Below are 22,740 nucleotides of genomic sequence, written 5' to 3' on the forward strand. Positions count from 1 at the left end.
AGGTCAAGTCATACATGGCAACGAACTGCAATGATGTGCCTACAAATTATGTATAATTGCAAACTGTTGAAAAAGGTTAGAAATGCAATTGTATTAACTCCTTTAGATATGAAAAAATTTCATTAGCAGTCATGTTGGCACCACTAGAGTGTGCTATCCACCAATGAAGAATTCATATGTTTGATATTTGCATCCTCTTAAACTACAAACAAATAATTTTTAACCTGAGCTCATGTTAAATTAGGAATCAAACTAATAATACATTGATAATAAACATCATTAATGTATAACAATTTCCAAAAATTGTCCTGTCTCTTCAGGAATGAACAGAGAAATAATACAAATAAGAAGTCTACAACAAAACAAACCTATTTTCACTGGCATTTAATGGTTGTACAGGAGACTGAGCAGTTCAGCTGATATGCCGCAATGTATCACAAATAGGAAATAATTTAGCAACATATTTACATGGCAATAAAACAAGAGATTTAAATTCACAGTTACGGCAGAAAAAAAAACATAATTTACATGCAGTGCTCCTGTACATGCGTGTCTTTGTGTTTCAATGCAAAAACATATATTGAAAACAGGTTAAGTTTGATCATGACATCATCATATGTTGGACAACACAAATAAAACTTTCTTCAAAAACAAGTGCCTTTTTAAAGTGGTTGACACTGGTTTAATTCTAACACATATGAATGATGCAACTGATGCAATGTGAATAATACTCACAACAAATATCAAATCACTATTAAAACTCAGTATGCTGTGGGTCAGCAGTATTATTACCATTAGAGTGTTGAGAGGATGTTATTCCAGCAACCAAAACGGGAAATTCACCTTTAAAGGGATAGTTCACCCAAAATTGAAAATTCTGTAATCGTTTACGTGCCTTGATGTTTTATGCAGTTTTATATAGAAGATTCTGTTCCAGGAAAACAAAACAAAAAGCAAACAAAATACAGCATACAGGTTTGGAACAAAATGAAGGTGAATAAATAATGACTGATTTTTCATCTCTGGATTAACTATTTCTTTAATGGCAACTCAATGAAGCAAAGCTGGTTTGGACTGCTTAGTGTGAAACTTTCTGAAGCCGATGTGAGTGTATTTGAGTTGTATTTCAGAGCAGTGCGTACAGTATTCTAGACCGACAGTCAATTCTCCTTCATTGGCAGAAACATATATGACCTCTACAAGAGTTAGACTTCATTCAGACACAAGCGTGCCTTAAAAGACAAACTTCATTCACAACAAAATAGGAGAAATACATTTACACACAACTACACCTTAGTGACCAATGCTGTTCTTTCACTCTGAATATGAATGAGCATTTTTAAATCCCTAAAACGTCCTCTTTTTACGTCAACTTCATTTAGCGCTGTCAGATGGTTCATAGCTAAACTGACATTAACAGACATAAAAGAATAGATATCTCTTCAAAATCAATACTCTTTTTAAATCAGTTCTTCAGTGTCACATTCGCACGTCATTACATGTATTTGAGTATTCAGCTGCAAACATGCAAGCTGCTCTTTTAATATTTACTGTAAATGACAATAGAATCACGAAAACACATCCAGATAACATTTCAAGCCAAAAAAAAAAAAAAAAAAAAAAAAAAAAAATAATCTTGAGACAATGGGCCTATTTATGGACTGCTACAATTTTTATCATTGTGACTTTATTTTATGACAATTAAGCTCCCGTTACCCCAAATTATCATTACCGTAATGCATCTCTTTACTGTAACACAGTTATTTTTATTGTACTGTAAAAATGATTTAAATCTGCCTCATTACCCTAATGCATTCTGACAGTTTACTTTTTTGTAACTTTCATTATTCTAAATGGTGATTCTCATTACTGTAATAAGATTTTTTTTTTATTGAACAAATATCAACATTACTGCAATCTGAATAAATATGAGATACTATAATATAATAATTATTATGATTTTTTTTTTTGTTGTTTTGTTTTTTTTGCATTACATTAATGAGTATTGGGGAGAAAAAAACATTTTGGGCTTCATTTTCTTTATGCAAAATATAATTTCTTGTTTTTTTCTATTAATTTTGGGGTGAAATGTGACCCGGCCATGTTCTTGACAGGTGTCGTGAGATTCACCAAGTAAATGACAAAAGAACAAGAGTCAAAAGAATCAGTTTTCATCTTTATGAGATGAGCTCAATGGACAATAAGTGTGTTTATAGAGTGATCATATTAAAAAATGGGTTGCCTTTTTGCCTTTTTTATTTTTCCTCCAGCTGAAAGAAACCCTTTCAAAAAACAAATGGGACAAACGCAAACTTTCTTTTGTGCGACAGACGTTTTTCTGTGATAGTAACATATTTGTCAGAACAGTTTCCCAACATTTGTCACATTTTCAACTGGTTTAACCCTCCTATTGCATTCAGGTCATTTTAGGCCTGGTAGAGGTAAATAATCATTTTTAAATACCACATAGTTTTTCGTACAGGAACCAAACTTTGTGACTCTGTCAAGATTTCAGATTTTTAGAAGAAATTATTTAAGAAATATTACCATTTTTTATCAAATTGTTACATCTTTTGCATTCATCAACTGTGGCTTTACACTTGATATTATGCAGATATTTTCGTACATGAATTCGATTTTTCTTAAAAATACTTTTCTTGCATTTAGCCTCTTTCCCATACTCTCAAACACACTTTTCTTTTTTCATCTTGTTTACAAACATCTTGTTTACGTGGATACACACTCAAACACAGAACTGACAAAACAGATGTAACAAATATAAATAAACTATATCAAAGGAAAAACTGCCTAAAGAGAGGTGTGGCAAGAGCAAAAGTTCAAGCATAAATAGTCTGAAGTCCACATTTTACTCTGCTGCCCTCTACAGACTGATCTGATAATGAACCAACCTGCAGCATAATCACACATTAACATCCAGCAGATCATGATATATTTTGTTTAAAAACATTGTATACAAGTACAGATGTTGTGTAGTTGTGTTTTATAGTTGTTTGATTTTATCTGATTGAAAAAAAAAATGGATTTGGTTGCGTAGACTTTGATTTCTGAGTTGTTTTTCAGGAGTAATTTGTAATTATGAGTAACTAATATGGAAGTTAATAGGAAAATTCTCACTTTAAATATTTATATAAATTTAATGCAATGTTATATTCAAATGAAATTTCATATACACCTTGATAAAAAAATATATCTTAACATGCATCACACTGGTTTAGCTGTAGTTAAATGTATATTTTGAAATGTTAAAGAATTTCTCATTTTTTTATAAAAAAAAAAAAAAGAAAAAACTGACATCATACATATCAACATTCATTTTACTCAGTTAACATGCCAAAAATATTGATCTTTTCACATGTATGAACAGCTAAGAAGTTAACAATGAGCTACAATATGGTTTTTGATTAAATAAGCTAATAAGCTTAAAACTCCACCAGGTCAAAACTGACCAGCGAATGCAAAAGGTGTATGCAGATTTTGAACGCAATAGGAGGGTTAACCTTGACAATGTTGTGATGTGGTGTAAGCAAAACCTACATAAAATCAGTCAAACTATTTATTCTTCAAAAAAAAAAAAAAAAAAAAAAAGTGAATTTATAACTTAATACTTAAAGCCAAATACAAGCATTCACAAGTATAAAACAGCTAAAACTGATATTGAATTCAGAATCCCTGATGTAAACAAGTCACACTCACAAACATTGTTCAAACCAGCCCTGCCAACGCACTCTGACTCCCTATTTACAATGTCACATTTCTGAAATAAAAGTGGCCATCTTTGCAAAGAAGTGCTCAAAAAGGAGATGTACAGATTATGCTACTCTTGGCCACCTTGATACATTTGTAAGTAAAAGACATCAATAGCAAGTTTAAATGTTACCTCGGCGGAATTGTTGTGATCCAACTTTGTTTGTGTACGACTCTTAGTGCTTACAAGTTCCTGTTGCTTTGGCCTTTTACAGTAAACTTATGCAACAGACCAACGGGACTCACAATCATCATTTGGGACTGATTGACCAAATCGTGGGTGGCACGGTTTTGTCTTTTCCCTTTTAACTTGGGATCAACGCCTATCCTGAGCATCTGTGTATAATTTAATCCCCCAAAATGTAACAACATCTAGCATAGGTGAAGCGACACTGTCAACAGTTTGGAGGGGGCTAATCCTGTAACCAGGTCCCCCCCAGACCTCATTTCTTACCATCTCCTTCACCAGACCTACGAACTAATGTGCAAATCTCCATCTTGAGTCCAGGTCTGAAACATCTTCAGTGGGGACGACAAGTTCAGTGGACTCTTCAATCAAATGTTGAAGGTTTTTCGCTATTTCATTCATCCTTCCATTGAACCAAACGCATTCACCTCGTCTGTGTGGACCTTTGGCACATTAAACATCTTCAGGCTTGAGCTATCTCCATTTACTCAAACGACATGAGATTTGCTGGTATCTAAAAGAGTGGAAAGAGCAATTCTCCCGTTATGATGGTATATAGGATGTGAGATGGTAGAGATTTTACTATACGGTTTCTACTGCGATAGATATATTTGCACATCTATCAGTGGGCAGGAGAGCCTTACGTTATTTACACGTGACAGCGGTGAAGAAACATGGAGTAATGCGAAAATACGGGAGTGGGACGTATCTCAAACAAGTCAAGATGAGGAAGACCTTGTTATCGAAGGCTGTAACGTGAGGTGGAGTTTAGTTGCGTACGTTTGCCAAGCAACAACGCAACTTGCCGCATTTAAGCTGCGTTCCATTCAACTCGAAATGTCGGAATTTCCCAGTTCCGAGATGGCCGAGATGCAGGTGTGTGATGTCACACAAACACGTCGGCACCCAGGGAGATAAAACAATCACTTTTTTTTTTTTTCACCCAATTTGGAATGCCCAATTCCCAGTGCGCTTTAAGTCCTCGTGGTCACGTAGTGATTCACCTCAATCATGGTGGCGGAGGATGAATCCCAGTTGCCTCCGCGTCTGCCATCAACCCGCGCATCTTATCACGTGGCTTGTTGAGCGCGTTGCCACGGAGACATAGCGCATGTGGAGGCTTCACGCCATCCACCGCGGCATCTGCGCTCAACTCACCACGCGCCCCACCGAGAACGAACCACATTATAGCGACCACGAGGAGGTTACCCCATGTGACTCTACCCTCCCTAGCAACCGGGCCAATTTGGTTGCTTAGGAGACCTGGCTGGAGTCACTCAGCGTGCCCTGGGATTCGAACTAGCGAACTCCAGGGGTAGTAGCCAGCGTCTTTTACCACTGAGCTACCCAGGCCCCCTTAAACGTTCACTTTAATGAAATACTAACATCCATCAATGAGTCAAAGTTTCTACATTACATGATTACAGAACTTGTTTAGCAAATGTTTCCAGAGACATGCATGTTAAACACAGTAAATGATACTCTATTTTAAGAATCGTACACATGTAGAGAAATTGCTAGCATTGCATTACATCGTTTATCCTGTGTAATTTGGTATCAAGGAGACTTACAGTATCTGTCGACAATCTAACATCTGCTAAACAAATGGGAGCGTTGCAGTTCTGTTTTCGCTATGCGTCATATTCCCAGTATCAGAGATTTCAAGTAGGAATATCCCACATCTGACTTTGAATGGAAAGCAGTGTAATAGAGAATTCAACTGATGTGCGGTCACAGGTGTGTATCGGCTGTTTATGTTTTGTAATGTCTGTTTTACTCAAGAGTTCTGTAATGTGAAGCTGTTTTTGCACTAATGCCAATTTTACGATTCATTTGTTATGAATAATCTTTTCTTTTGGTTTATATCCATCAAATCCTAAATCGAAAGATAACTGGATTATCTAAAAATAGGCATCAAGACATGGTTACTAAATATATATATATATATTAAAGGGTTAGTTCACCCAAAAAAGAAAATCCTCTCATGATTTAAAGTCAAAACGTTTTAATTATCAATTTGTTTCTTACACCAACCTATCGGTTTGCTTCATAAGACATTAATTGATCAACTGGAGTCATGTGGATTACTTTTATGCTGCCTAAATAAGCCTTTTGGACCGTCAAACAGCCAGCAGACTGATGGCACCCATTTACTTGCATTGCATGGACAAAAAGTGCTGAAATGTGCTTATAAAAATCTTCACTTAGGTTCTGTTGTAGAAGGAAAGTAATACACATCTGGGATGGCTTAAAGGTAAGTCAATCATGAGAGGATTTTCATTTTTGGGTGACCTATCCCTTTAACCAATATCCATTACCACTGGATATTGGTTAAATATCCAATAAAAATAACTATATTGTGATTTGTACTGTTACTGTGATATAAAATCCTTTGATATAAGATTTCTGGGTCCCACTTTACATTTGGTGTCTTTAACTACTATGCACTAACATCAAAATACATCAAATACAATGTATTTATTGTGTAACTACATGCAAAATTCTCAGATGATTCACATTTACTGCTAAGGTACAAGGTACGAGTAGGTTTAGGGTTAGGGGTTATGATTTTAATTAGGGGTAAGGTAAACAGTGTAACTACACTTGTAGTTAAATGCAGACAGTGTAAATTTTTTCATAGTTTTTTTTGTTTTTTAAATGGCATCTACAAAACACAGCGCTCCTGCACGAGACACTGAATAAACTAAAACGCAGCAGCCAAAGACGTTTGTCCAGCATAGTGGTTTACAAACTGCAGGGTGCAGCCACGATTAGCTAGGAGTGTGATGGAATATCCGTTCAGTTCAATATTTGAATAGCCACCGACCGATGTTAAAAAAATACCAGCATTACCCAGATCTGACTAAATTTGCTACCTGTGTGCTGTTTAATTACAGCCGGCTGCTTTCCAACGTTCACATGTGTGTGTCTGCCCATGCACTTGTGTCACGTGATGAATGCAGCGCTCCTGCACGAGACTCTGCGCTGTTTTTAATCAAAATACCAATCTTTAGGCGATATTAATGTAAACACAGCTGTTAATAAATTACGAGAGTGTAAACAGACGGGATTATATCTGCGCTGTCTTGACGAGATATTAAAGCAAACGCAGACGTTAATGTACAAGCAGACGGGACAAATACTTCAAAGTGTTAGATCTGTGTGATGTCTAAATGTATATAAGCTGCATGATGTCTGTTATAGGCGTTTAGGCATTCGGTAACACTTTATAATAAGGTTCCATTAGTTAATATTAGTTAACAACATTAGTTATAATATAAACTAACTATGACCAATACTTATTAAGCATTTATTAATCTTAGTTAATTTTGCTTTCAACATATACTAATACATTTTTTAAATCATAGGTTGTATGGTTAACATTTGTTAATGCACTATGAACTAACATGAACTAACAATGAACAACTGTACTGTTAATGTTATTAACTAACATTAACAAAGATTAATAAATGCTGTAACAAATATATTGTTAATTGTTAGTTCATGATACCTAAAGCAGTAACTAATGTTAACAAATGGAACCTTAATGTAAAGTGTTACCAGGCATTCTTACTGCATCAAATCAGTATTAATGTATATCTAATAATCACACAGTAAAGAGTGTCAAATATTTAAGTTTCATTTTGCATTAAACTTTTTTTTATATATATTTTTTTTAATGTTTAATTACTGTTGCTGAAAAACTTAAAGTATTGTTTACTCTGTTCTCTATTTAATTACTGGCTCTTGAATAATTCCTTTAAAAGCTTGAAGCAATTTTTATATATGTATTTGCACCCTCTTGTGGACTTAGGACCTTCAAGATGTAACTTTATTGCATTTTTGCATTGATTGAAGTAGAGAACATTTTGCCAGAACCTCTAGTACATTACATGCAGGGTTGGGAGGGTTACTTTTGAAATGTATTTCACTACAGATTACAGAATACATGCTGTAAAATATAATTTGTAACGTATTCTGTTAGATTACTCAAGGTCAGTAACGTATTCTAAATACTTTGGATTACTTCTTCAGCACTTGTAGATTTTTTCACTTGTTTTGACTATAAAAACTCTGTCAGTACAGTAAGACAAAATACACGTTAAAAATACATTCTCTGAAAAACTGAAATATCTTATGCAGTGTTGTTTCTAAAACAAGATAAATCAGATTGATCTTATTTTAAGTATTTTTAGATATTTTTACAGGAAAATAATACAAAAATTATCATCAAGGATATGATTTTTGCCCTAATATCAAAGATCTTACTAGAAAAAAAGAAATTATGATCCAACGTGAATTTTCTTGATAAAAAAATATGACCGTGCCTGGTAACGTGCATGTAAAATGGCTAGAAATAGCATTTTAGCTTAACGTAAAGCTGACAATTTACACAAGGTTTATTTCTAATTCTTCTACTCCAAACTTACTTCAAACGTACTTCTCTGTCTGCTCGTATGAATGTAACACATCATAAGAAAGTGTTTCACTGCTGTTCAAATGTACTTTGGATCACATCATTTATATGTATAAATGTTTTCCATCTGAAAGGACTAAATATTAAATCAAACAAATGACAATAAAATGCAAAGTAATCTCTTCAGTAATCAAAATACTTTTTGAATGTAACTGTGTTCTGATTAACAATGATTTAAATTGTAACTGTAGTGGAATACAGTTACTTATATTTTGTATTTTAAATACGTAATCCCGTTACATGTATTCCGTTACTCCCCAACCCTGATTACATGTTACTTTGTTTAATACCCGTATGTCCAGGTTTTGTAAATCAAATAAGCATTTTTTTCTTCAGAATCGTGAGAGAATCGTGATCTTTATTCTAAGCCAAATAAAATTTGATTCTCACTTTATCCAGAACCGTACAGCTCTATCGTTCATAGACATTCAGTCTACTTTTCAGTTTAAGCACCACCCTCGTTGTTTCATTGAATATCTCGGCCTCTGAGTCGACTAGAAGATTAATCTAGGTGTCATTAGAAAGCTGAGATCCTGCCCTTTGCAAAGACATACAATATTATCATGCTTATCATCAATAGTCAAAAACATTTCTGATTATTATTATTTATTTATTTTTGCATGCTTTTCCTTCTGGATAGCATATTTTGTTCTGGACATCTAAGATATAAAATTGGATTATTCAGCCACGCAAGCTCACAGACAAGAAAACAATGGCAAATTTTTTAGAGAACTTCCAAAGGTAAAAGCAGATATAAAGTTTTTAGCATTTTGGGGCTTACAGCAGAAGTTATCGGAGCATAAAACAGATGTTTGTATGTGATGACTTACAGAAATCATATTTCACTTTGTGATTCTTTTGAAAATATTTCAAAATGTGGTATTAGTGCAACAAACTGTACAGTCACATTTCTGAGAATGAGAACTTTCATTTGATATATGACTTGTCCATTTATGTGCTATGTGAAGGACTTTTATTTTTATATAAATATTTCTACCCCATTACCTCTGAGGTGCGCTAATTTTTCAACGTGAATGTTTTGAGGCAATACTTTGCTATTTTAAGTAACATAAATGCAGAAGTGTTTATCTCTGAAAAGTTCAGATTCTAAGCTTTCAAATGATACCTCATATGCCTGACTTATGTATACGGATACTTTAACGTTTTAAGCAAAAACTGTTTTCTCTATATAGTGAGTTTATCGCCATGATGCGGCTTTTTCGTCTCGTCTTCGCTATTGTTGATGAAATTAAAAAACCTTCGTCAACTACCGTTTTCTTCAGTGATTTCGTTGACGAGATTAACACAGAATGCAGGTACTTTAAATGCAAGTACAATGCAACAACACATATGTACATAATAAGTACATTGTATTAAATGCTTAAGTACAAAGTAGTTAAAGACACCTTATATAAAGTGGGTCTGATTTTTGTTTTACTGCCCAGCTCTATTTTTTTTTTACTTTATTGCTAAAAACTTTTTTATTTGTTTGGTTTGTCCAGCTGTCGTCACTGATGGTGTAAGTTGGCGATACCTGAGTTCTCCTCCTCCGACACGCCTCCTCCAGGTGTTTGTGCCATATGATTGCAGAGAAGCGATCGCTGGTCTGAAACTTGTAAACGTTACCTGAGAAATACAGAGATGCTGCTAAAATTATGCATGGCGAGGTCTGAGGGGGAGCTAAGTGGGGCATACAAACGACACCATATGAATGCAAAATTGTGGACCAAAAACAGATCTGAGCCCACTTTCAAGGTCACAGACAGTGTGGATTCAAAGAGAACTGGGTCCTTTTTCACTCAGTCCACTTTTGGTCCACTTAAAGGGGTCTGAGTTTGTTTCTTTTAAAGAGGACTCAAGTGTGAAAACACCCTAATGGATATAATTGTCCGCTAGATGAAAATTAAAATACTGCAGCACACCTCTACTCAACAAGCAAAAACTAAACTAAACCCTTCGTGAAAAAGATTTACCTTTATCAGGATCGTTGAGTTGAAAGATGTTGGGTTGAGCCGGGTCATCTGGCAGTACCACCATCCAGCCCAAAACCGACACTTTCTTACACGGTGAAGACTTGTACTGTGATTATGGAGTGAGATTCCATAAAGTGATATGTTCATCTTGCATTAAGACACTTCAAGTAAAATTTGATAGCATAAATATGCAAAATCACTCACATGTTTTCTGTCTGTGGCACGCAGCGATTTAGATCCAAAGAATATGAGAGTGGAACCAGACAGTGTGATCCAGAACCGCGTCCACGAGGCCAGCTGAAAAAAATAAACCAAAACAATATATAATTCTAAACCAATAAATAACTAATCAATCCTAATACCTTGAAAACAAATTATTTTATCAGTGGAATTCTTAAGAAACCACATAAACTGATAATTACTAGTCAACGTGATTAAGAGTACATAACATTATGCAAGATGAAATCAAAATACTTTGTAACTAATTTAAAATATAATTGCCTATTCAACACAATAGTGACAGCCCACTTTTTCAGTGGCATTGGCTCCAGTTCTTTTTTCCCATTCATTTTTTCCATATGGATTAAAAAAAATTAAATAATTCTGCAAATTACATAATCAAATCACAAACAATGGCAAAATATAAAACTAATGATGTATCCTCTAGATCTTTGATTATAAGTATAAAAAAAATATTTCAGGATTATTGGAAAACAATTCAGTCACACTTTATATTAGGTGTCTTTAACTACTATGTACTACCATTAAAATACATACAATAAAATGTATTTATTGTGTAACTAAATGTTGTTCTGCAAAATTCTCACAAGATTCACATTTGCTTCTACTGAGATTGAGGTATGGGTAGGTTTAGTGTTAGGGGTTAAGGTTGACAGTGTAACTGCAGATGTAATTAAATGCAGGTACTTTAAATGTAAGTACAATGCAACAACACGTACACTGATGAGCCAAAACAATATAACCACTAACGGATGAAGCGATTAATGTTGATCATCTCCTAACAAGGCCACATGTCAAGGTCTAGGTAGATTATATGGTAAGCGAACAATCAGTTCTCGTAGTCAATGTGTTGAATGCAGGAGAAATGGGCAAGAGTAAAGACCTGAGCGATTTTGATGAGCGCCAAATTATTATGGTCAGACGACTGGGTCAGAGCATCTTTGAAATGGCAAGGCTTGTGGGGTGCTCCCAGACAGTAGTGGTGAGTACCTACAGACAGTGGACCGAGGAAGGACAAACCACAAACCGGCGACAGGGTGTTGGGCGCCCAAGGCTCATCGATGCACGAGGGCAACGAAGTCTGTCCCGTCTGGTCCGAACCGACAGAAGGTCTACTGTGGCACAAGTCACAGAAAATGTTAATGATGGTTATGGGAGGAATGTGTCACAACACACAGTGCATCGCACCCTGCTGCGTATGGGGCTGTGTAGCTGCAGACCGGTCAGAGTACACATCATGACCCCTGTCCACCGTGGAAAGCGCCTACAATGGGCACGTGAACATTGGAACTTGACCTTGGAGCAGTGGAAGAAGGTCACCTGGTCTGATGAGTCCTGTTTTTTTTTTACATCACATGGACGGCCGTGTACGTGTGCGCCGTTTACCTGTGGAAGTGATGGCACCAGGATGCACTGTGGGAAGACGACAAGCCGGTGGAGGGAGTGTGATACTCTGGGCAATGTTCTGCTGGGAAACCCTGGGTCCGGCCATTCATGTGGATGTCAATTTGACACATGCCACCTACCTAAACATTGTTGCAGACCAGGTACACCCCTTCATGGCAATGGTATTCCCTGATGGCAGTGGCCTCTTTCAGTAGGATAATGCACCATGCCACACTGCACACATTCTTCGGGAATGGTTTGAGGAACATGATGAAGAGCTCAAAGTGTTGCCCTGGCATCTAAATTCCCCAGATCTCAATCCGATTGAGCATCTGTGGGATGTGCTGGACCAACAAGTCTGATTCACGGCGGCTCCACCTCGCAACTTACAGAACTTGAAGGATCTGCTGCTAATGTCTTGGTGCCATATACCACAGGACACCTTCAGGGGTCTTGTGGAGTCCATGCCTCGATGGGTCGGCACCAAGTCGGCGTTTTGGCAGCACGCCGAAGACCAACAGCATATGGTAAGTGGTCATAATGTTTTGGCTCATCAGTGTATGTACTACATAGTAAGTACAGTGTATCAAATGCTTAAGTACATAGTAGTTAAAGACACCTAATATAAACTGGCTCCAAATATCAAAAATATACAAATATATAAGTCGTTTTATGTGTCACCAGACATTCCTTTTCTTGTTTACAGACATGATGTAGACAAAAGGATGAATGATGAAAGCCTGACAGTTCCCGCCAATTTTGACATAACATAGACATTTTAACATAGTGACTCGGTATGACAAGAACTCAGTTCTGAACACAGATTTTTTATGTCTTGTTGCAATAATGGTAATTTTTAATGAAAGATTAACAAGACTTCATCCATAGTGCACCTCTAATGAAGCTAAAATCACATTGCTTGTGTTTACACAGTATGGAGGAAATGAATGGAACTGACTGTTACACTCTGTTGGGAACTACTGTAGTGTTAGTTAAGTTCCTGTTCACCTTTGGTTTCCTGCCCTCCTTCAGCAGGGTCTTCCTCTTTAACGGACCCTCCATCGTGAAACCACCCGCCACTCCATGACTCAGACTGGGTTCTGCTACTGACGGACTGTGCAATGGGACATCACATTAGTTTCAACACTTTTGAAACACCTGACCAATGCATCGGTGTGTGTGTGTATCAGTTTGTATTTTGCACGTACTACTATTAACGCTGGATCGTTCAGAGGACAAATGGTGATTGTTGTTTTTGTGAGGGTGTAATGAGCCCTTATAGTATAATGTTTGTGTGATTCACACCTGCTCACCTCAAACACACACAGACAGAGAGAGCTCAGTGAGCTGAAAAGTGTGAGCTTGAGAGTGTTAAAAAAAAAAAAAAAGAGCATTGGATGTAGGACAGAAAAGTTTCCCTCCACCCAGAAGACACCTCACTCAACAGATATCAGGTCTGGTCCAAAACCTAGTGAGCTGCCCATGTAGGGAAGCTGTTCTGAAACGTAGGCTGCCTATGTAGGCAGTATACAGCTTTGCAGCTCACTAGGATTCGGAACGAAGACATTCTCTTCTATTAACACAGCAATTCTGATCCGTAAACATTTTGTGATGATGAACATCTGACCACTGGACAAAGTAAAAACAGATGACAGATATGGTTCAAACTAGAACACTGCAAAAAAATATGTTCTTACTGAATATTTCTGTCTTGTTTTCCAGAAAACATTGAGACATTCTTAAAACAAGATAAACTGACATGTGGGGTTTATGCTTAAAATAATAAAATATATATATATATATTTGCCAATGGGTGTATATATATATATACATATATATATATATATACATACTTGATTTCTCTGAAAACAAAACTTAATATCTTATGCGATTCTGCTTCAAGTAATTTTTTTCTTGTTTTAAGGATTTTTTGATATTGTTACCTTAAAATAAGACAAAAATACTCCGTACTAAAAATATTTTTTTGCAGTGAAAAGAGCAGGAAACAAGAAAGAAAAGACGCTGCTTGAGAAGGCAGGCGAACCCGATGCCCCAGAGGAATGAAGAAGGTGACCTTTGACCCAGTTGGTACCTGTGGGCATGGCAGCGACCTCTAGGGGAGTTGCGATGAGGAACCCTCCAGTTAGGGCCCAGAGTGGCGTACATGCGCCCCCTGTTTGTACATATTCCACAATGTGTTTAGGGTCCAAAGTGAGGTTTGAGCCCTTTTTGGGGGCCACACAATATACAGGGACTCTGGGATATTTTTTAATTCATGCAAATGTTAAAAATGGAAATCCTGTCATCATTTAATCACCCTCATGTCGATCCAAACCTGTATGACTCTCTTTCTTTAAGTTTAATGGAATATTCCAGATTCAATACAAGTTAAACTACATCGACAGCATTTGTGGCATAATGCTGATTAACACTAAAATTAATTTCAACTCGTCCCTCCTTTTCTTTAAAAAAGCACGGGTCACAGTGAGGCACTTACAATAGAGGAGAATGGGGCCAATCCGTAAACATTTTCAAAAGTATAGCCACAAGACGTAACAATATGCATGTTAACATGCTTTTAGTGTGATCAAATCACTAACCTTTCTGTGTAGAGTTCAATCTAATTTTACAACTTTGTTGCAATGACGATGTAACGCCGCAAACCCTAAAACGACCATAAAAACGAAGATTCAAACATACTTTGCAGCTCAAATAATACATGAGTTTTAACAGAAGAATTAAAGCTGCACTATGTAAGATTCTTTGGTTAAAAATGAACAAATTGCCATTATTGATTGAGTACATAAACAATCAGTGTTCAAAACAATGTCCTTACCTTACCCTGATTCAATACGGTAAGCCTATATAATTTATTTGTATTTTGACCTGTCGGGTTCGATTTGGCGCACAATCGCTGGCTTATGACGTACATCCTTGCATCATTACATCATGTCTGCACACACAGGAAAGAAGTACCGGCTGTCTCGTGTTCTGGCTGGAGAAACTAACTACGCTGTTCAACTCAGTTCAGTAACACTCACACAGATCAGGACAGCATCGCTGCAGTCTAGATGGATGTTTATCTGTTATCCGTTTGGTGAAGTTGTTAACCAGCTGTAATGCTTGGATATGTTTTCTGGTAGGGTTGCTGAAGCTTATATTGCTTGTCATGCTTTTATGAATCAAACATTACTCATGTGTTAACCGATCGTGATGTATCTACGTTGTCTGGTGAAGTTACTGTGGCATGTTTAATATACATGACTTCTGAAACTGACTTCTTGTATTGTTATATTGCATATTTAAGCATATTATTTTTACGTTTAGTAAAGTATATGTTATCCCCATCATTATTGAATCCTCGTTTTATGTTTTTCGTTTATTGTGTGTTATTGTGTGCATTGCATAGACATGTTATTATAGTAACTGAGGCTGGACAATATAGTATAACAATAATAAAGTCTTCTATTGAACTCATATCAGCCATATCATGAGTTTAACCTCTTAAATTGAAAACTGTAGAACAATTCAAACATTAATAGTAGATAAAACACTTGAATAATCATATTAAGATCTACTGGTGGTGGCTGAGGAGAGTCCCCTGTTCTCTATTTAAAAGTGCTTTGAGTGTTGTGTTAGAAAAGTGATTTAAGTGTAAAATTCATTCAAATATCTAAATAAGAGTGTTGTTTATCTTCATCAAAGCAAGTAATATTTCGTTTCAAATGTTTAATCATATAACATAATATCAACATGAACACAGCACGTTATGACTACGGCTCCAGTCATGATCACACACAGGTGATGTCCAGGTAAGCTCAAATTGGGAGATTCATCCGACAGAAGAGCAGCGCCAGAACACAACTGACGTAATGTGTTCTTCCGCAAATTGCTTGCAATTTTACATTTCAACCACAGATGTCGCTAGTGAGCACAAAGTTATGTAGTGCAGCTTTAATAAGTGCTTTTATAAAGTTATAAGCTTCACATTTCTGTCTTTAAACCCTTCAAAAATTGGCCCCATTCACTTTCATTGTAAGAGCCTCACTGTAAAAAGAAAAATATATAACTGCACACTCTCTTACAAGTTTATTTTATTACCAACGTTTTGGCAACAAGCCTTTATCAAGGTATTCGTACCTTGACAAGGGCTTGTTGCCAAAACCAGTAAAAAAGCTGCAATGGTTTGAAAGTGCATATAGACACAAGAATAGGCAAAGGAGACAGTCTCACCTCTCGACCCCTGGAGAAAGGTCATCACAGAACAAACTCCGACTGCTTCCTAATAAAAGAGAAATCACATAAACCTTGCAACCACTTTTACTTCTTTCCAAATCAAACAAATCACTTTTTCATTAGTGATGGGCAATATAACAAAAGAAAAATATATTCAAGACTGTGATATATTGTGAATATATTCACAGCTAATAAACGCTCTTAGACACGACACACAGCAAAGAGACTGAATGCACAATATAACACAACCTCAAGTGCCTTAATGCTTTTATAAACTGATTAGTACGCAATAAACATGTCAACCAGCACCAGTTTTCATTAAAACATTATTTAAGCAAGTTCATGATGTGGCATCCTTCCAGGAATGTGACATGACATGTGAACTAATAGTTGGTTTCTATAGGTGCTGTTCTATATCTTGCTGAACAGATGTTTCACATCAAAGCTGTGTATTTTAGCCTGATTGGAACATTGAACTGACCAATCAACAACCTGTTTTATAAGGTTGTGTTACTAAATATATATCCGACCCTAGCCATTGTTAAAATGTTAAAGGTTGTACTGGTACCTATAGATATGCCATTGGACACAGACAAGCTGTGTGGATTGTTCCGGGCCGGACTCTGTGACTCTAAGAAGCTGTCGTCCAGCAGGTGGCGTGGTTTCTCTATGGGTAACGTTGCACTTTTACTCTCCACCACACCAAACTGCCACATCATCCTGAGAGAGAGAGAGAGAGAAATAATCAGACATCCATCATCATGCATTAGATAGGGTAACAAGTGTCCTGATCAGTGATAATTCATTTATCTGTCCTTCACAGCCAATTAGAACACGTTTATCGTCAGTGTTGGGCCAGTAACTCAAAAAGTAATCCACTTTTTACTTCTTTACATTTATAATCAGATTACTTGATTGATTACTTCATCGAAACAGTCGTAAAATGACCAGTTACTTTCTAAACACTTTTCACAGAAAAGTTGATAACACTTCAAAATGCGGTTCCACTTGTTATCATTAGTTAACAACATTAGTTAACATGAACAATGAACAATACATTTACACCACTTACCACTTAATCTTGGTTAATGTTAATTGCAACATATACTAATACTTAAAATTATAATTTAAGTTAGTTAATAGGGTCAATGACGTGATGTTAATTTTTTTTGTCCACGTCTATTAAATTATTCAAAAATGCAATTCACACAAAACAATTACTTGAATACACTTCTTCTATGATGAACATGTTTTCAGTTACTGAGTTCAAAGTCATTTTTATATTTTTTCTGGGGCTTAAAGTCAAAAATGTCATGTCCAGAGGCTTATATTAAAAGCTGAAATACTTGAAAAAATAACATGTGTAGTGCCGAATAATCTAAAAAAAATTATGCAGTGAAACAATTTTATTTTAAAAAATATGATTAATATTGTTGTCATGTGACAAAAATCATAAAACAGAGAAAACCTTTTTAGACCCGCAAGAATCATTATTTTGTCATATCATTAAATATAAATTTTTTGACATTTATTTTTATTTTTATAAAAAAACGCTCATTTTGTTTAGGTCACGGTGTAACCGTGAGAAACTTTCTTGATATTCTTAACTTAAAAATTCATGATATTTGTAAAAAATATTTTTCACTTTGAAACATGTTTGAAAATGTTTTTAAAATATATGATTAAGTTGCGTAAACCCTCATTTTTAAAGTAATTAAATAAAAATAAAAAAATAATAACAATTTCTTTTTTTTTTTAGAAAATGTGTTAAAACAACACAAACTTGACATATGTGTTTTAAAATAGATTTATAAAATATTATTTTTATCACCTCGGACAACCTTATTTGTCAATGACCCATTATAGATGAACTAACATGAACAGTTCTATTTTTAAAAATGAACATTAAGTTTAATACAGTAAAAATATATCATTCATTGTTAGTTCATGATACCAAATGCATTAACTAATGTCATCAAATTCAACCTTATTATAAAGTGCTCACAAAAAGTGTATTTTTCCACTCGACTAATTCAAAATAATGTCTATATTTCCACCTTTTTCATTATTACATTTCCCCTTTATAATGAGTCGTTATGGAGTGCATGACCTTCGGCTCTCATGGAGACGTAAACAGTGATGCATATGAATATAATTAATATTTTAAATATATTCTATATTAAAATATTATTTGAGAAACATGTGTAACCCAAGAAATAACCCGGTTAACTTAATTGAAAGCCAGTAACCATAATCTGATTATAATAATTAAAAAATGTGCTACTCTACCTTTGACCAAAAAGTAATTAGATTAAAGTAACGTAATCAGATTACACCCAAAACAGTTTATATACAGCTACAGTGAGATTCTGCTGTGGGCGGGGCTACCCAGCACAACATGTCTTGTCATTTGTCGCAGCTGGTTGAGACAAAAATTCAGCAAAAAAATTTAAAAAATATGAAAATGATAATTTTATCAAAATGCAACACTATCAAATGACCTAATAGTTGAGTCTACAGAAAGTTTGCAAAATAAAAACACCACAAATAGTCAAAATTGTTCCTAGTCTTATTGTTCATTGCATGTTATTGACTTTTTGCATCTTCATTGACTTTAATATCTTAAAATCGAAACACCTAAGCGTGTATAATACTCTGTGAAGAGGAAAAAAAACACACGCATTGCCAAGACTGTGGCTCTTCCTGTGGCGTGACGGGGGAGGGGTGGGAATATGGACCCCCACGGTGGCATCAGGGCAGGTGGGCCGTCGATTATACCTCGTTAAGAGAGATACCTCAGATGGACCTGGAAGAAAGACAGAGAGACGACAAAATAATAAAATGCATTTTTGCCCCCTGCCCGATCGTTCTCGCCGTCACAGTCAATAAAAGCTAATGAAAGAAAACACATGTGAGCTCTGTTGACGGGGCTCTGCTTTAGCAATCAGGCCACAGAATAAATGCTATCATTCTCTCGTCCTCCTGAGGGAGACACATTCAACTTTCAGATGATTATTCAGTCCTGTGAGAGGAAAAACATAGAGAGTACGTTGAGCCAGTGATCGTGATTTTGCACACATACTCTCTGAGTCCTCTGTTACTTATTTTTGCTCTAATGCACAATGAAAAGTAGCTGTACAATTATAGAGTCATTATTAAGCAAAATGTCAATCACTTTTGAGGGCGATTGGAGATTTGAATAACCCTCTAAACTATCCTCACTTCAATGCATATCTTGTTATTTTGATTAGATTATCAAGTGTTCTAAATTGAAGCGAGGGCATACAAAGTCAAACGTGACAATATGGATACGTGCCCCGTCAGCACATACGTCCCAGGTTCATATCTTGTGAATAAAAATAAACCTTATTCCTCATTAAACCTCATCTAGTAAAATGGGCTATAAAAGGCTTAATTTGGTAAATGCTTAAGTCCGTCACAGTATGAAAAGACTAGGAATTTTTTTCTAAACTATCGTCCGATTAATCGGTTATCGGCATTTTCCACCACATTAGTTACTGGTATTGGCAAAATCCATTATCGGTCAACTCCTACTTTCCACCAAGTTGGGCACCAGAATCTATTACATGTATTTGTGGTTAAGATACAGCAAATCCCCACGAGGTGTCAGTGATTGTTTTTATTTCACCTCTAGAGGCCGCTGTTACTGGTACTGTAGAATCCAGCCCTTCTAACAAAATCCTCTTCACAAAAAAATAACAATAAATAATAATCGGTAACTATCAGCATAGATTTTGGCTGTTAACCGACAGTTCCAAAAAGCAACCATCTGCACCGATTAATCGGTAAGGCCGATATATCGGTCTACTTCTAGTGGAAAGACCTCGTTCTGTTGTTGTAGAAAAATCACTGGTTGGGTTTCAATTAGATATTGAATATAAAAGAAAGATCCAAGTTTAAGGTACCTCTTCTGACACTGAATTTAAAAGCTTTTATTTTAGTTTGGCTTACCACAAATGGCCATTTCAAATGTTTAAAAAAAGTGATAACTTGTGTTACAGGGCAAGTTTGTTGAAGGCTCCCTGAGTAGTTTACAGGTACAGCTGTTCAGTCTTCAGGTGTGGAAATAGTAAATGTTGTAAAAAATTGTAAGATTCCTTGGGGAGCCAAATTACTGTATGGCCACATTTTATGGAGTGACTGTAACACTCATGCGAACAGTTGGCAGTCTCTTCCTGCATGTTTAACATCAAGGTATGGCTCAAACAAATACCTTACAGTCATGGTTTTAATATGGAAATACCTTGAACACAACAGTGAGATGTTTAGGAAAATGTTCCTTATTAAAGCTTCATTAATGAGTCTGGCTACCAGCTTGTTAGACAAACGCTCCAGAGTCCATGTACTGTTGCGTCTGACAATGGAAAATTGGATGGATGGTGTGAGACTTTACAGTGCTTTACCTGCCTGATCTCATGAAAATTGTGTCACTGTGGTCACAGTTTTGCAAAATGCATTACAAGGTTCATTATACATATCACGGCAGTTCTAAGGTGAAATGTCCACCGTGCACCCAAAATGTTTCACCTAAATCTAACCGATAGTGTTATAAAAGTAACGGTGACATGAGAAACACAATTGGCTCTATGACACCTTTGGCTCACGTGCTCTTCAGGACCCATACCCCAGTATTTGCATCGTAAGTGCAATGCTCTATCTACTGCGCAATTTGATCACACTCGAACAAGCTTGTAAATGTAGTTGTTTATACAATGCAAACGTTAAAACAAGTCATGCACAATGGTAAAATTGTTTAGATATCATAAGATAGCATTGTGTGAGAAACAGGGTGAAAAGTAGGTGTATTTGAACTAATAATCTGCCGTTTTACTCGTTTTACTCGTGATTTGTGTGAAAAGGAATAAAAGACATTGTTATTGTTTTCACCAGGAAATACAACAAGTCACGTAAAATCATTCTGCAAAAATGTAGGAGTAGTAACGTGATTCTATGAAACTAGGTTGGACTTTATGCAGGTGTAGTTCGGAGCACCATGGAAAAACATTCCTGTTTTGTCTCTATAATAATATATTGCAAAAAGCCCAGGACCAATAAGTCTTTACGATGTTTAAACGGCAACGAAGAAGCTGATTGTCAATTCCAGAGCTCATTAAAGTCTAATGACATCACCATTCACTGAGAATACTGAACGTTTTTCGATGTCCTCTGAAAACTGCAGTCAAATTATTGGCTTAAATTTTGTTTGCCGAGATATTATGCAGGCCTCACTGGAAAGAGATACATTTTCATACATTTTTACCCTTTTATGACTCAAATTACATAATGTTTAGAAGAATTTGCCAGCACCGTTTGACGTAGGAGGCAATTAAAGGTCGATCATTTGACTTGTCAACCTGAAAGTAAAGTCTGGTTTGTTTCAGATGGACCTCTTATTTAAAATGATTTCTCTAATAATCTGATACACCGTTTCCACAAGCATTTAACATATCAAAACCCTCATTAAAACTCATAATTTAAGGGGTTAGTTCACACGAAAATGAAAATCTTTCGTTATTAACTGAAAAACTCTTCTTCCATGGGGACCCGCTTTATATTAGGTGGCCTTAACTACTATGTACTTATCCATTTGATACAATGTACTTATTATGTACATACATGTTGTTGCAATGTAATTACATTTAAAGTACCTGCATTTAATTACATTTGTAGTTACACTGTTAACTTTACCCCTAACCCTAACCCAACCCTTACCCCAAAACCTAACTCTAACCGCTAATCCTAACCCTAACCCTAACCTTACACCTAAACCTACCTGTACCTCAACCTCAGTACCAGCAAATGTGGGCATTTTGCAGAATAACATGTAGTTACACAGTAAATACATAGTCTTGTATGTATTTAATGTTAGTACATAGTAGTTAAGGCCACCTAACATAAAGTGTGACCTTCCATGGTTTTCAAATCATGCTCAAAAGGTATTGTATGGCTTCAGAAGACTTGGACTATAGTCTATGAACTACTTTGATGATACATTTATGGTGATTTTGGAACTTGAAAGACCCTGGTCACTGTATGCTTTTGTTGAAAGAAGAGCAGCACGAACATTCTTCAAAACTTTTCCGTTTGTGTTCCTGGGAAGAAAGCAAGTCATGCAGATCTGGAATTAAACAAGGGTGAGTAAATGATGACAAAAGGTTTTCTAAATGTATCTGTCAGGTTTCAAACTCTGCACTTCATGTATCCTCACTTTAATTAGTAAGAAATATTGGTAACACTTTCTATGAAGCCCATATTTATAATGCATTGTATTTACGTGCATTATACTGCATTCATAATGTCTCATAATATACCTTATATTACGTTATAATACCTATTCATAGTTATACATTAGAGTATAATGCATTATAACACAAGCAACATCCAATTTGATCTGCAGAAGTTAATAAAGTCATATAAGTGCTGTATAGTGTAAACAGTCTAAAGGCTTTATGATG

The 22,740-nt window shown here is 35.8% G+C and overlaps 1 protein-coding gene across 1 annotated transcript in view; it reads right to left on the reverse strand.

Annotated features, from left to right (window-relative positions):
• Positions 1 to 381: 381 nt before the first annotated feature.
• Positions 382 to 22,740, reverse strand: part of LOC127423400 (ras-specific guanine nucleotide-releasing factor RalGPS1-like) — a 210,470-nt gene continuing 188,111 nt past the window's right edge. The window contains exons 12-20 of the mRNA XM_051667664.1: positions 18,944 to 19,070; positions 16,833 to 16,984; positions 16,262 to 16,310; positions 14,121 to 14,201; positions 13,037 to 13,142; positions 10,607 to 10,699; positions 10,403 to 10,508; positions 9,964 to 10,055; positions 382 to 4,466 (exon numbers count right to left, since the gene is read on the reverse strand). Of these exons, the coding sequence (XP_051523624.1) occupies positions 4,437 to 4,466; positions 9,964 to 10,055; positions 10,403 to 10,508; positions 10,607 to 10,699; positions 13,037 to 13,142; positions 14,121 to 14,201; positions 16,262 to 16,310; positions 16,833 to 16,984; positions 18,944 to 19,070 (836 nt within the window). The 3' untranslated portion in view covers positions 382 to 4,436. The remainder of the gene's footprint in view (positions 4,467 to 9,963; positions 10,056 to 10,402; positions 10,509 to 10,606; positions 10,700 to 13,036; positions 13,143 to 14,120; positions 14,202 to 16,261; positions 16,311 to 16,832; positions 16,985 to 18,943; positions 19,071 to 22,740) is intronic.

The sequence above is a fragment of the Myxocyprinus asiaticus genome, chromosome 3, assembly GCF_019703515.2.
Source record: "Myxocyprinus asiaticus isolate MX2 ecotype Aquarium Trade chromosome 3, UBuf_Myxa_2, whole genome shotgun sequence".
NCBI classification, from domain to species: domain Eukaryota; kingdom Metazoa; phylum Chordata; class Actinopteri; order Cypriniformes; family Catostomidae; genus Myxocyprinus; species Myxocyprinus asiaticus.